Source organism: Bos indicus x Bos taurus, chromosome 27, assembly GCF_003369695.1.
Source record: "Bos indicus x Bos taurus breed Angus x Brahman F1 hybrid chromosome 27, Bos_hybrid_MaternalHap_v2.0, whole genome shotgun sequence".
NCBI classification, from domain to species: domain Eukaryota; kingdom Metazoa; phylum Chordata; class Mammalia; order Artiodactyla; family Bovidae; genus Bos; species Bos indicus x Bos taurus.
Genome location: NC_040102.1, coordinates 2,771,138 through 2,786,531, shown reverse-complemented (window position 1 = coordinate 2,786,531; position 15,394 = coordinate 2,771,138). Strand labels below are relative to the sequence as shown.

At 39.6% G+C, this 15,394-nt stretch overlaps 1 protein-coding gene across 3 annotated transcripts in view; it reads left to right on the top strand.

The window, feature by feature from the left end:
• CSMD1 (CUB and Sushi multiple domains 1) overlaps window positions 1-15,394 on the top strand; it is a 2,076,272-nt gene that overhangs the window by 1,494,754 nt on the left and 566,124 nt on the right. For all 3 annotated transcript variants that reach the window (XR_003509135.1, XM_027530260.1, XM_027530259.1), the window contains exon 9: window positions 3,231-3,355. Coding sequence is in view for 2 of the 3 variants with exons in the window: in XM_027530260.1 (XP_027386061.1) it covers window positions 3,231-3,355 (125 nt within the window). In the remaining variant the exon portion in view is untranslated. The remainder of the gene's footprint in view (window positions 1-3,230; window positions 3,356-15,394) is intronic.

Below are 15,394 nucleotides of genomic sequence, written 5' to 3'. Positions count from 1 at the left end.
ATAGATACTTTGTTGGGGTGGAGTGCATCCATTAGAACTATGAATGACAGGCTTTGGAACTAAAGTAGGTAGATGCTAGGGGGAAACAATAATATCATTTTCCTTCCTTTATGTTTGATCATGCCCAAAATATTGTGTGAGACACTAGCACCCCAGTTTGAGAGGATCAAAAAAACATGAACACACTCTTAAATCCCAGCGCTCCCTAACCTATTATTAATCACACCACTTGGTTTATTTTGCTCACAGTACTTATGACACTTTCATTTTCTTCTTATTTTATTTTATTTTATTTTTTTTTTTTTTTACACTGAACCACCAGGGAAGCCCAGAGAGTAACATACTAAGCACCAAATGTCATGTCATTTCCTCTCCCCATGTTTTTACTTTTCTCTTCTCCTATCCTTCCTTCAACCAAGGACATTCAGTGTGATCAATTTGTTTCTTTTTTTTTTCTTTAATAGAAAATTATTTAATTAGTATACATGTGTTCCCCATCCTGAACCCTCCTCACTCCTCCCTCTCCACACCATCCCTCTGGGTCGTCCCAGTGCACCCGCCCCAAGCATCCAGCATCGTGCATTGAACCTGGACTGGCATCTCGTTTCATACATGACGTTTCACATGTTTCAATGCCATTCTCCCAAATATTCCCACCCTCTCCCTCTCCCACAGAGTCCATAAGACTGTTCTATACATCAGTGTCTCTTTTGCTGTCTCGTATACAGGGTTATCGTTACCATCTTTCTAAATTCCATATATATGCGTTAGTATACTGTATTGGTGTTTTTCCTTCTGGCTTACTTCACTCTGTATAATAGGCTCCAGTTTCATCCACCTCATTAGAACTGATTCAAATGTATTCTTTTTAATGGCTGAGTAATACTCCATTGTGTATATGTACCACAGCTTTCTTATCCATTCATCTGCTGATGGGCATCTAGGTTGCTTCCATGTCCTGGCTATTATAAACAGCGCTGCGATGAACATTTTGTCCTCCTTTAACTAGATTGCTATCCCCATGAGACTTTGTCAATCGCAATTTCTGTATCTTTGGTACCTGGAGTAGTGTATGGCACATAGATATTCAATAAAAATGTATTGAAAGAATGATGAGAAGTATGAGAACTGAAATTTAGGTAAATAAGGGGAACTGAAGACTGGGACCTAGCATAAAGAACAGAGAGAGAGAATAGTTGTTTTCAAACCAAATATTTAGATTTTTTTCTCTTATTTAGTCTGTTCTCAGAAGTCTAAACAATGACCAAAGGCCAATGAAATTATGAAGGGATGTGTCTAAAAAGTATAGCTATTCTAAATAACTGCTATAACCAGACATTGAAATTAGAATTCTGTTTACATTTTATTTTTTTAAAAGATAATACATATTATGTCATTATAAAGCTTTTCTCAAAATTACCTCCATAGAATTCTAGTTGCCCTGGATACTTTGTGCAAAAGGGTTTCCTAATCAGATAAATTTGGAAAATTCTACATATTTTAAATTTTCTTAAGTAGGCAAAGCACATTTTGCATATTAAATTTTAGTAAGCTGAGAGTCCCCTTTGGACAAGAAAGATGGTGAATTGTGTTTAATCCAGGTCTTTTCACATTGATTTGACCCTGATGTGATGATTTTTATAGACATCTGTGATGATCCCAGGATGTTACGTTCAAGTGTGAGAGATGCTCTTATGTTACTGGAATAATGTCCACTGTGACGTTGCAGACCAGAATTTTTTCCATAAGCAAGAAAAGACAGCATTTGTTTATTTTTTCATTATCTTTTACCTATTAATAACTTTACATATTACATGGGCAACTATTCATATTTTCTCTAAAAGACTGTCTTTCATTCCCGTTTTTGTCAACCTCAACCTTGGAGCTTGTCAAATGGACACAGGCAGAATTTCCTCTTGTAACAACAGGCTTGTAGGATTATAAAGCAACACTGCCCTGAATTCAGTGCCATACAGCAGGCTTAGAAGAAGGGATCGGGTGTGCTCAGACCCGAGGTATGCCTCTCGCATTTCCTCATGCACCTGCTGAGTTGTGATGCTGCGACCACATTCCGTTACTGCTCCCAGCCTTAAGGCTTCGTGTTTCCTGAGGCAGCTCTGGAGGCAAAGAAGTTTTTCATCTGACTCCAGTCTGGATGGGTTGCTTTTTTCTAAAGCAAAGTATCTTTTCCTGTAAGATGCATTTCTGAAATGTAATAGCACCAGCCTTCTTCTAAATATAATTAACATATTACAGTGGTAACAAATTCTTTGAATGCATGTGTACTCATTCACTTCAGTTGTGTCCATCTCTGTGCGACCCATGGACTGTAGCCCACCAGACTCCTCTGTCCTTGGAATTCTCCAGGCAAGAATACTGGAATGGGTTGTCATGCCCTCCCCCAGGGGATCTTCCCAACCCAGAGATCGAACCTGCGTCTCCTGAGGCTCCTGTGTTGCAGACAGATTCTTTACTACTGACCCACCAGGGAAGCCCCAACAAATTCTCTACTGAGACATTTTTTCCCTTGTTTTTCATTGGAAGCAAGTTTTATGAGGATGATAAGAACACTTAACTTGAAAAGTATCTTTAAAAAAAATCTTAACGTGTACATTGCTATTGACTAAGCTACAATGGTGTATAGCAGATCTCTAGAAATTATTTATCTTACTTAACTTAAGCTTTATGCCTTTGAATTAATAACTTCCCATTTCCCCTTGACCCCACTAGCCTCTGGTCACCATCCTTCTAGTTTTTTATTTTATAAATTTGACTATATTTGACACCTCATATAAATGGAATGCTAGAGTCCTTATCTTTTTGTATACTGAGACATTTCTTAATGGGGCTTTTTCTTTTTTCTTTTTTTTGGTAGGATGTTTATCCACATGGAAGGACATCCAGTTTTGTTTTGATTCCAGGGTTTAATTCCTTCAGATGCATTTCTTACTTAAACTGCAAACACCTGGTCCTGCCATGTCTGTTATTGCTTAATTTTAGAGAAGATACCTTAAGGATCATATATTTATTTAAGATAATTTGGCAAAACGGGAATTTGAACCCAAGTCTTGTGCTTCATTAAAGGGTTTATCTGTGAATAATTGCTAATGGGTCACTTAATATTTTTATATTGTTTTGATGGCATTACATGGTAGCAGCACTGTGATGGTTTCTTTTAAAGACATCTTCCACGAGTAATCCGGGTTGTTTTTGGTTTTGTAATTGCTCAGGGTTGGTGCAAATGTACAGTTCTCCTGCGAGGACAATTACGTGCTCCAGGGATCCAAGAGCATAACGTGTCAGAGAGTCACAGAGACCCTGGCTGCGTGGAGCGACCACCGGCCGATTTGCAGAGGTGAGTCGGGGTGGTCACGTCTGCCCAGATTCTCTTTCCTTATAGCTGAATACACAAGGAGATCCAAGTGCAAAGTCCAGTGTATAGACAGCAAAACTTGGTGATGATTTACCTTTTTGTGGTGATGTCGGTTAACAAGAAATATTTTTTTTTTAATTTTTTAGGAGACAAACATTTCCAAGGATATTTGTGTTTTTTAAATGTCAGGAAGTACACGAGCAAACCTAATCATTCCAACACATTCTATATAACTTGGTATCCATCTATCTATACACACAGCTTGCATATGTACGAAGATATGTTACATAACTAGATGCTTTGGAATCAGAATGCAAGTCCCTGTAAATCTAAAAATGCTCACTTTGCAATAGCAGTGAAGTTATTTTTTTGAATTTTGATAGTATAAGTGATAAAGGGAGTTTGTTAGCATGATCTGAAGTCATCATTTTATTATTAAACTAATCTTGGACATAGAACAAAATGTTGCATTATCATCATCTTCTTCAATGAGGTCAAATATTTGTTGCATCTATGAAATATGTGAAAAATCCTACCAGAATTATAGAAGCCATAGGGAAACCAGCAGAAAACTGTTTTGGATATTTTACTCAGGAAAAAATTAATAAAATTAAAAGAAAAGCTAGCTGTTTTGGGGTTTTTTTTGTTTGTTTGTTTGTTTGCATTGTGGCCATTAAATAATTTATGCAAGGTGGTAGTTTTAAAGGAAGAAGAAAAAAACTACTAAGCTGAACAAAGAATAAAAGGGGAAGTTTCATATATAACAATATCTTTTCCCTCCTTATAGTCTTTTTCAGATGAATGGATTTATAAATTTTTATTTAAAATGTTTTGGTTGTAAAAATGTATAATGCAAAATGAACCATGTCAGTTACATCCTGGGAAATGAAGTAGTTGTGAAATAAATGGCTAGTTTCATCAAAGCTAAAATACTAGATTACCTGGTTTACTATAGAGTGCCCTTACCTTTTCACATGTAGAGAACACACCTTTGTAGCATCTGTGCATCCCAAGGGCAGAGTGGGTGTGTGGGCTGCCTGCAGGTGACCCTTCCCTGTGAAATGCTTCCCTTCCTGGAGGAGCACCCGCTCTCGTCAGGAGGAGTGTGTGGCTGTGGCCTCCCCTGTTGTCACTAGACTATCTGTACACTAATATTTACTAATGCAACGTCATTAGGCTTTCAAAGGAGCTCTAGCAAAATCAGTGTTCCCACCATGAAGCGGTAATGCTCATTCTCCCAGTGACAAATGAGGACCAAGCCTCAGGTACTAGCTTTCCCCCTAAGGGGGAACAATGTGTTCATTTTTTAATGTTTTTCTTGCCTTTCTAGATCAGGAACATACAGCATTATTTTAAAAGCCCACACTAAACTTGGAGAAGGCACTGGTAACCCACTCCAGTACTCTTGCCTGGAAACTCCCATGGACGGAGGAGCCTGGTAGGCTGGAGTCCGTGGGGTCACTAAGAGTCAGACAGGACTGAGCAACTTCCCTTTCACTTTTCACTTTCATGCATTGGAGAAGGAAATGGCAACCCACTCCAGTGTTCTTGCCTGGAGAATCCCAGAGACGGAGGAGCCTGATGGGCTGCCGTCTATGGGGTTGCACAGAGTCGGACACGACTGAAGCGACTTAGCAGCAGCAGCAGCAGCAGACAAAACTAGTAACTGTACATCTGTTTCAAATTTATATTAAATGTAACATAAAGGGAATATCGATCAGGATATTATTTGATTCTTACCTTATTTATTAATTCAGAAGTTTTCCTTGTATCTCATCTAGACTCAAAATCTAGGCCAAATCTCTAGGCCAAATCTCATCTAGACTCAAAATCTCATCTTTCTCAGCATGTTGGCTCCTAACTGTGCCCTGACTTGGTACCAAACACTCAGAGGCGCTTGTCTCAGCCGACAGCTGCTCCAGCCAGGCTAAGGGAGGACAGTTCCTCTACCCCCCTGAGCTACCAGCTGCTCACTCCCAGAGGCCCCCAGAGGAGGAGCCACCTGACTTCCTGTCCCCATAGATTCTCACAGTCTACTTTATCATATTTGAGAAGAGATGTTCCTCCACAGGGTGTTTGTCTGTTGTGTGATTCTTGGTCTGGTTCCTGTGGACAGCTTCTCCCCTCTCTCCAGCATCCACTTCTCTCCTTCACACTCAGATTTACTTTATCTCTCCCCCTCCACCCCTAACTCCCGGTTGATGACTCAGCTGTTTTCCTTCAATTAGATGTACTTTCTTTTTCATGGACTAATCTTTTAGTTTATTTCCACTTACTACTTGTAACTCTATGAAATAATGAGCTATAGCAGCTGGGAATAATTCTTAAGAAAGCATTTTCTTATAGGATGTGTATTTTAAATCTATATACTGGAGCAGACTGTGTCTGGGGATCAATAAAAAATATCTTTAAAAACACAATTTTAAAGAAACCTGTATTTTAGAGCATTTAGAGTAATAAGACATTAAATAAACCTTAAATCAAAAGTCCTGAAATCTCCTAAATAGAAGAATTTGACATAAACTGTTTAGGGTAAGGTGATAACAATTAGGTGACTTAAAAAAAATACACCTCAAGAGAAACTTAAAACAAATGGATGTGAATTTTTCTTTCATATAGAATTAAGATATAGGCAGTATAGGACAAGGATGGGCAGGTCTGTTTCAGAGATGGAAATTTCCTCAAGTCTCACTCTGTCCTCCCTGTGGTCAAACCTCCATCCTCATGGTCCAAGGCGGCATCCAAACTCCAGGCAACAGGATGGAGGAGTTTAGGAGAGAGTCTGCAAAAACCATCACATGCATTCCTTCTCAGTCCAATTGGCCAAAATCCAGCCAGACATTCTCACCTTGTTGTGAGACTTAGAAACATATATATATATATATATATATATGTATATTCCAGGTGGTTACATATATAGCAAACAATTATACTTCTATGAAAGAAAAGGAACATAGCTATTAAGGGAATCTTTGCCATAGGGGTGTATTTCCATAAGAAGGAGAGATGGAGTCAATCACTCAAAATATGACATTTTTTTTCTACCCTCTATCATCTGCAGCTTTTCATGAGTGGAGTGTGTAGATAAATTAAGGGATAAATCATCCCTCTCTCATGTCCCTTGGCATTTTTGTATCAGTGTAGGATTATATTTGTAAGCAATATAGAAGAGAAGAGGTGGAGCTGTGTGCCTGTGCATATCCTACTTTCTGGACTAGAAAGGGCTCATCTGTGAGTCTTGTGGTTAAGCAGGGAACCTGTCCTCCACACTCAGCTCCCTTTTCCTGCCCTGTCCTCACCTCCTGGCCATACAACCTTCTCCCAAGAGGTCAGCTTCCTTCTGCAAAGCCAGCAGGAACATCCCTCTCTCTAGTCTGGGTGACAGTCTTCTATTTATCAAGTAGTCACCATGTACCATGACTTAATCAGGTACACATACAGATGGATGGTCAAGTGCTTCAGTGCATCTTAGGCTGACCCTATAGAGGACCACTTCATGGAGCCTCTAGAGCAGGGCTCTCAGCCAGAAATAAAATGCAAGCCACTGATCTAATTTTAGGGAGCTCAAATCTGGTGATCTGTGACAACCTAGAGGGGTGGGATGGAGGTTCAAGAGGGAGAGAAAATGCATGTACCTATGGCTGATTCCTGTTGATGTATGAGAGAAACCAATGCAATATTGTAAAGCAATTATCCTCCAATTAAAAATAAATAAATTGTTTAAAAAAAGCATCTAGTAGCCAGATTGGAAAAGAAGCAGGTGCAGTTAATTTTAAGAATATTATTTAACCCTAAACATATCAATTATTTTAATGTATAGTTGAAAAGACTCTAAGGAGATACCTTTTCTTCCCACTTTGTTTTATTCACACTCTGTCTTGGACATTCAGTGTGCATTTTATGCTCACGGCTCAGACCAGCATCATTTCAAGCGCGGCTCAGACCAGCATCATTTCAAGCGCTCCATCTTCAGAGGTGCTGGTGGCTACCATGGACAGTGCTGCGCTTACTGCTGCTCTCAGCCGAGTTTTCTCAGCTCCCAACACCCTTGTGGGTGTGACGGGCAGAACTGGTCTCTCTGAGTCATGAGCAGTTTCCTGGCTGGTGTCCCTCATTTCTCCTATTAAAACCCATCCATTTTCCAGGTTGGCAATGTTTAGGAACCCTGTGTCTGTCATCATCCCCTCCTTTAAATAGTGTCTCTACTGGCTTTTAATGACTGATTCCCCAACTAAAGAAGAGCTGAGAAACCTTTATTGAAGTGGAGATTTTATGACTATTCTCTAAAGATGGCTTTAGCTGTCTAAAGTGTAGGAGGAAATGGATAACATGAAGCATAATACTATTTCATGCTACACAAAACAGAATACAGGAGTATTTACTTAGCTATCCGTAGATTCCAAACACCAAGGGCAATTTTTCAAGTTCGTCTTCCCCTCTGTGCTACTGCCGTAATACACTGTAAGTCAGAGGTGAGCAGTACAGTTTGGGTATTCCTGACGCACTCTGAGCTTTTAAAGCAGCCGTCATATTGATCATCTCAGCCACATGTTCTAAATTCAGCCATCTATCAAATGTAATACAATGCCCCTGGTCTAAGCACTGCACACATTATGAGCTTTCAGATCAGTCAATTAAGGAAGGGCTGATTCTCAAGGTTCCGATCTTCATGAAGGGTCTCTAACTCTTAAGTAATTATCGTGCCTTCTCCATGGGAGGATTATTGGATAGAAGCATTTGATAAATTGCAGTGAGTCAGGAGGGATCGTTCACATCTGGACACTGGGTCCTAAGCCAATGCTTACATTAGCTAATTAACCCTGAGGATGGGGGATGTTACCTTTTCTTCCTGTTGGCACACAGATGAATGGTTGCCATAGCTCAGTAATTATACAAGTGATCTTGTTTAAAATTATACTTACTTCATTTAGGGATATGAAAACAACCATTATGATTTTTCACAGGGTAAAATATTACGAGCTGTTTGAAACTGTATAAGTATCTTTAACTGGCAATATTTTTTTTTAAATAAGCAAACAAAATAGAGAAGAAGAGGATGCACTTGTATTTTTTTTGAGTAAAATGTTTCAGCTGGCATTTATTCCATCGGTGTTTGAGCAGGGTATATAGAGAGAATTTCTTTTAATGCTAATGAACATTAATCTGTGGAATTAATATTTGTAGTTGCTGTCTGAGTTGACAAGGCACATAAGAAAAGTGAAGTGGCTTTTGCAGTTGTAACTGTGGTTGCATGGACGCCAGTTAGAGCCTCAGAGGGTCACAGAATAGAGCTAGTATTATCTCAGGATTCCAAGTCAGGTTAGCCCAGCAGTATCCTTAACTTATTAACTTGTCACTTACTGAGAACTTTACAGTGTAATCTTCCCTACTCATATTTCCTCTCCATACAGAAATGACCTTTTAAATAGTAGTGGAAAGACCATTTATACCTGAAAGATGACTTCATTCTACCAGACTAAGGGTCCAGAGCCAATTTGAAGACTGTATTTTAATACTGATTATTATGTCAGGTAACTATGAGCCCATAGATTTAAAGAAACATACACTTTAAAGGAAAAGAAAACAACAACTTCTTTGTCATAGATATAACAGAAAATATATATATGCACTCTAAACTTTTAAAGCAGACCTTATATTGATTATCTCAGCCACATGTTCTAAATCCAACCATCTATCAAATGCAATAAAATGCCTATGGTCTGAGCACTGCACATATTGTAAGATTTCAGATCAGTCAATTAAGGAAGGAATTGACCTTAATTGAGAGCTCTTAGGATTTACTCTAAGAATTTTCATACATAACAGACATTGGTATATTTAGTACATTTATCACGCTGTACATTACATTCCTAGGACTGATTTGTCTCATAACTAGAGCTTTGTACCATCTGACCACCTTCTTTCAATCCTCCCCTCCACTGTTCTGCACCCCTTAGTAACCACAAATCTCATCTATTTTTTATGAGTTTGTATGTGAAGTGTAATTGCCTAGAACACCATGTTAATTCCTGTTACCCAACATAGTGATTCCATATTTCTATAAAGTACAAAATTATCATGATAATAAGTCTAGTTATCATATATCACCATAAAAAGTTATTAAATTATTATTGGCTATATTCCCTAAGCTATGACTCATTTATTTGATGACTGGAATTTTGTACCTCTTAATTTCTCACACTTTTAACTTTTACTTTAATTCCAGTGAATTTGGATAAATTTCTGTTTTCGCTTCTAGACTTCTAAGGATATGTACTCTTTACTTGAATGTCAATTGGGAGAAAAACATGTTTTTCTCTATTTCTTATTAAGTTACTGAAGATAACAAAGTCATGTATTTTTATGCCACTGCTCTCAAATTCACCTGACATAAAATGACTTGGAAACCAGTGTTGCTGCTGCTGCTGAGTAGCTTCAGTCGTGTCTGATTCTGTGCGACCCCATAGATGGCAGCCCACCAGGCTCCCCCGTCCCTGGGATTCTCCAGGCAAGAACACTGGAGTAGGTTGCCATTTCCTTCTCCAATGCATGAAAGTGAAAAGTGAAGGTGAAGTCGCTCAGTCGTGTCCGACTCTTAGCGACCTCATGGACTGCAGCCTACCAGGCTCCTCCGTCCATGGGATTTCCCTGGCAAGAGTATTGGAGTGGGGTGCCATTGCCTTCTCCAGGAAACCAGTGTTAACTGGGTGCTAATAATGCTCCTAGAACATGCCTGGGGTGTTTCTGACAGCCTGCCTGCGTTTGTTGTCTTCCTTCTGCCTGGAACGCTTCTCCCCCAGACCCCCAGGTGGTTCTCCATCCTGCACCCACCATCAGATGTCATCTCATCCAAACCCTTCCGTGCCCATTCTGTGCCCACCCTCTTCCAAATGCTCTGTGAACCCTGACTCTGCTTTCCTGCAGAAATCGAGTGTCTTCCTGCCATTAGACGTCTGTGTGGTTAATCCCCTGATGCAGGCGTGGAGCTTAGGTTTTTCTCTCTTTGCTGCATCCTCTGTGCTGGAAACAGCACCCAACTCTCAGTGAGCACTCACTGTGCATTTTCTTTTTACTACCTGTGCTATGGTGTGTGGTGCTCTACTTACATTCCTTCCTCCAACCCTTACAGAAATCGTGGATGAAGTTATGATTGTTATAATAAGTGGATTACCCGAGAGGCTTAAAATTAAATAATTTAAGATAACACATCTGGTAGCTTCATAAACCAGATCTGGAACTCAAGAGTGATTCAGAAAAGCAAGCTCTTAACCTCTGGCATACTTTCTCCATTTTGGCTGAGTCTGGATATGGACATAAAATGGGTGATTTTCTTTTAAATTCTACAAGAATCACACTCTCCAATATAATTCTTAATTTGCTTTTAAAAAGCTTCTGAGTCCAGATATCCTATTAATTTAAGTTTAATCAATTAGAATATTCTTCTCTTCAATTTAATTTCATTAAGTAGTTACTATAGAATGGTAAAGATTCCCGGAACTGATTGAACATAAATAGATAAATTACTACTTCAAGTTGCGTAAGATAAATCATGTGAAACAAATACATGTTATACTTAATAAATACTCAATGATTAATGGATAAATAGCACATATTGGCATTTAAAACTGGTTAGTTTTCTTCTCCCTTTCCACTTTCCTTCTTTATATGTTATATTTCCAGTGATCATTTTGTAAATTCTAGTTTAATTTTAAAAACACAGTAGATATAAGTAAAATTTGAGTTTACAAATTTAGAACACTGTCACATAAGTACTATTAACTGTACATTAATTAGATCATGGTTATTATCAAAGAACATCTATTAAGCATTTTTAAGATTTCTGTGCAAATTACTTTACGTTAGGTGTTATATTTCCAAAAAGATTCAGACACGGGGGAATGCCTTGGCAAGAGCAGAAAGTGGCGAGTGTGTACTCAACTCTAAAATGTGTAAATGTGTGTATACATTTCCATTATGGGAATGTATTTATATCTTGCTATAAAGACTTGCTTGACACTGGCATATTGTAGTTACCTAATTATTTGCTTAATTAGATACTTTGTTGACTAATTGAATATGTGTTTAGCACAGAAGCAACTGTTTGGGAAGCAGGTCCTGGTCTCCAAGGATACAGTGAGGTTGCTCATCACAATCAGAGCAGGTCACTAAGCCTTGTAGTGTCTGAACAGCTGCACAGCCCTTTTGGGGAGGAGTGAGGAGTCAGCAGAGTCCAGGAGTGGAGAGAGACGGGCAAGGGGGGAAAGCTTCAGAGTCAAATCATACAGTCTTCTGATCATCAGTCCAGTTTGTACTCAGTTATAGCGACAAACTGCAGCTTGCAAAGCAGCATAGATGTGGTTAGTAGATAAACTGAGGCCACCCGCCCACTTTCTGCAGAAGGGTCTGCACACCCTCACCATCCTAACTGAGCATGACCCTCGGGCCGGTGGCAGAAACTCCCTCCACAATCATTCCCAGAGCTTACAAATTTAGAACACTGTCACATAAGTAACATTAAATGTACATTAATTAGATCATGGTTATTATCAAAGAACATTTATTAAGCATTTTTAAGATTTGCTTAAAAATCTGGCCTGCTGATGTTCACTCATGGGATACACTGCAGTGCAGCTTTAGTCCCGGTTTACCTGTAATCTCTGTGGCTGTTCTGTGTTCTTCTCTGGCTCTTCTTATCCTTCTCAAAGCCTGGATGTTTGACAAACATGATAGAGAGTGAAGGCAATGGAAGACAATTAGCCTTATGGTGCTGGAAGCTGATGGAAGGAAGAAGAGGGGAGTGACAGGCAGGAGTGACGTTCGCTCTGCTGCCCCCTCTCAGCAGCTCAGGGAGATCGCAGCTTAGTCTGAGCCTTTCTGCCACAGTGCCAGAGCATAGAGAGAAAACCCCAGACAGGGTGTCTGCAGGAGATGTAGAAGAGAATGTCCAGTCTGCACTTCAGCCTCTATGCATACTTGGAGAATGGCACACAGAGATCATGGTAACTCAAGACACGTTGCTATTATCTGGTAGAGACTCTACACATGGGAGGTTGAACTTTGGGTTGTCACCAATAGCAAATCTTGTGGTTGTGACTAGTAGCAAAGGCTTGATACAAGAAAATAGTACCTAATGAATTGTAATTGGTGTGATGATGATAGGATCATCACATGATGAGTGCTAAGTCACTTCAGTCGTGTCCGACTCTGTGTGACCCCATAGACGGCAGCCCACCAGGCTTCCCCGTCCCTGGGATTCTCCAGGCAAGAACACTGGAGTGGGTTGCCATTTCCTTCTCCAATGCATGAAAGTGAAAAGTGAAAGTGAAGTTGCTCAGTCCTGTCCGACCCTCAGTGACCCCATGGACTGCAGCCTTCCAGGCTCCTCCATCCATGGGATTTTCCAGGCAAGAGTACTGGAGTGGGGTGCCATTGCCTTCTCTGCATCACATGATGAAGAGGTAGACAATTAGAATGTGGACAACTTAAAAAAATCAAGACTGAGGTACCAGCTAAAAGTGTCAACAATTCCCCAAGAAAGAGGATTAGAACTAACTACTTAGACTATCAGTCTACTCCAAAATTGCAGCAACAAGTATTTATGGGGGTAACTATTAAGTACCAGGAATTGTTCTAATTGTTGAGATTACACATAGCAAGCGAAACAAAACAAAACAAAATCCCTGCCATGAATATTCTCACATATTTCATTTCAGCTGATTATTTTGATGTCATTCTTTTAAATGAGTAGAAAAAAAATCAAAAGTTATTAGGAAAATGTACTACAAAAAATACAGACAGTTCTAAGAAAAAGAAAAAAAAATGCATATTAATTTGACAACTTTTGGTGAGAAATACCTCTGAAGGGACTGGATTCACAACTCACTCTGTATGAAACACAAAGTATAGAAAATGTGCTAGTTTCCTATGAATATTTTACTAATAGTTATCTCTCTAAAAATATAATCACTAATAATCCTGTCTCCCCAAGCAGTGGGTAAGATGAATTTCATGAAGATGAATTTCATAAGTCAAGTTAGAGGTCAGGCTTCAAAGCAGACAACTGGGACCCATGGCCATCGACGGGCTGTCAGATTTGGCGAACTTTCCAGCAGAGTGGCAGCTGGAGCTAATGACGGGAGGAGTACAAATTGTCAGCGGGAATGTAGCACATTAGTTCCCCACAGTACACATCCTTCAGATGAGTTTGTCTTTAAGTTTGAAATGCTTAGACTAGCACTTGGATAATATTAGTTCAAAATTCCTTTACTTGCACTACACTGTGTTTGTCAGCTCTTCTGTATGAAATTTCACAAAGTAGGAATGTGTAACACAAAGGTAAGTTGACTCAAATTTTATTGTAAACTGTTTTTTTAAGGTTTTTCTAATTAATACCAGTAATATTGTTGTTGCTGTTTAGTCGCTCAGTCATGTCCGAATCTTTTGCTACCCCATCATGGACTGTGGCCCACCAGGCTCCTCTGCCCACGAGATTTCCCAGGCAAGAACACTGGAGTGGGTTGCCATTTCCTTCTCCAACTGGTAATATTAGAATACTTTAAGAAACGTGTGGATCCAAAGTTCATGATCCTCTCAGGAACACACTCCTGGAAGTAGACCCCTTGGAGGGTGAAGCCGCACAGTGCAGATATATGTGCTTGTGGACACTGCTTTACTAGAAGGCTTTGTGTCCAGGGCACACCCACTGGGCTTTGGAAACCAAAGCACCTTCCATCCGTATTGATGAAATGCATGCATGCATGCTAAGTCACTTCAGTCGTGGTGGACTCTGTGCGACCCCATGGACAGCAGCCCACCAGGCTCCCCCGTCCATGGGATTATCCAGGAGTGGGTTGCCGTTTCCTTCTTCAGTATTGATGAAACAGTGGTGTTCATTTGAAAGCAAGTGCTAATATTTTGAACGATAGCTTTCATGTTTTTGTTAATCAGTGTCTAGTAGGTTAATTCTTAGCTAGTATCAAGTAACAAAAAGGTTGTCTAAAGTCATTTTCTCACATTTTTTTGTGTTCACAACTATCGACATTAGATATGGTGCTGAGGATGTACAGTGAAGGAAGGATGCTTTCCCAAGGTCAAGGGGTTCACAGTCTTTTAAGAAAGAGATTCGTAGGTTAATACTGACAAAAAAGAAATATTATTAGAAATAGGCATATTGACATTATTGCTACATCAATATAAATGGAAAAGGGAATAGTTAGGCACTGCCTGATTAAACGGTTTCTTCAGCCTCCTCCTCTGCAAGATGCCCCTGGGAGTCAGAGGCCAGTTCTGTTTCATGCTGCAGCTTAGTCTCCTGGAACAGCGCCTGACCTGTACCGAAGCTCAGCTGGCAAGACGGAGGGAAGGAAGGATGGGCGATGACTAAAGTCTGCTCTTCAGTGGATGGCAGCTTAGTCAGTTTATGTTATATGACATCTTAGGGAAATGAACCCGAACTTCTTACATTAGTGCTTATTTATGAAGTTTAGTTTCCTCCACTCTTTTCTCAAACACAGTTCAAATTATTAATGTTAAGAATGGAGCTTAGGATGACATTTGATTTCCAAAACTTGAGTATTCATTAAAAAAATTCTCCTTTTCTAAAGAGAAGATCAATTGAAATATTTTTGTATTCAAAACTTGGTCGTTTTTATTGGGTCATGCCATTTATGCGCTGTTTCAATTTTAAGGTATTTTCTTTTTCCTTTGGGAGTCATCATTTCTATTTTCTTTCTTCATACTTTCAACTGTATTTTAAGTTGTAATTTGCATGTGATATAATTTGTTATAGAATAAAATCTAAAGCTTGAGAGGAACTTTAAATATCATCCCTTGCATCATTCTCATGTAAAATAGAAAGAATGAGAGACTTCTCTGGTGGTCCAGTGGTTGAGAATCTGCCTGCCAGTACAGGGGGCTAGGGGTTTGATCCCTGGTTTGGGACAATTCCACATGGCTTTGAGCAACTAAGGGTGAGCGCCACCACCCCTGAGCCTGTGCTCTGGAGCCTGGAGCCTTGACAAG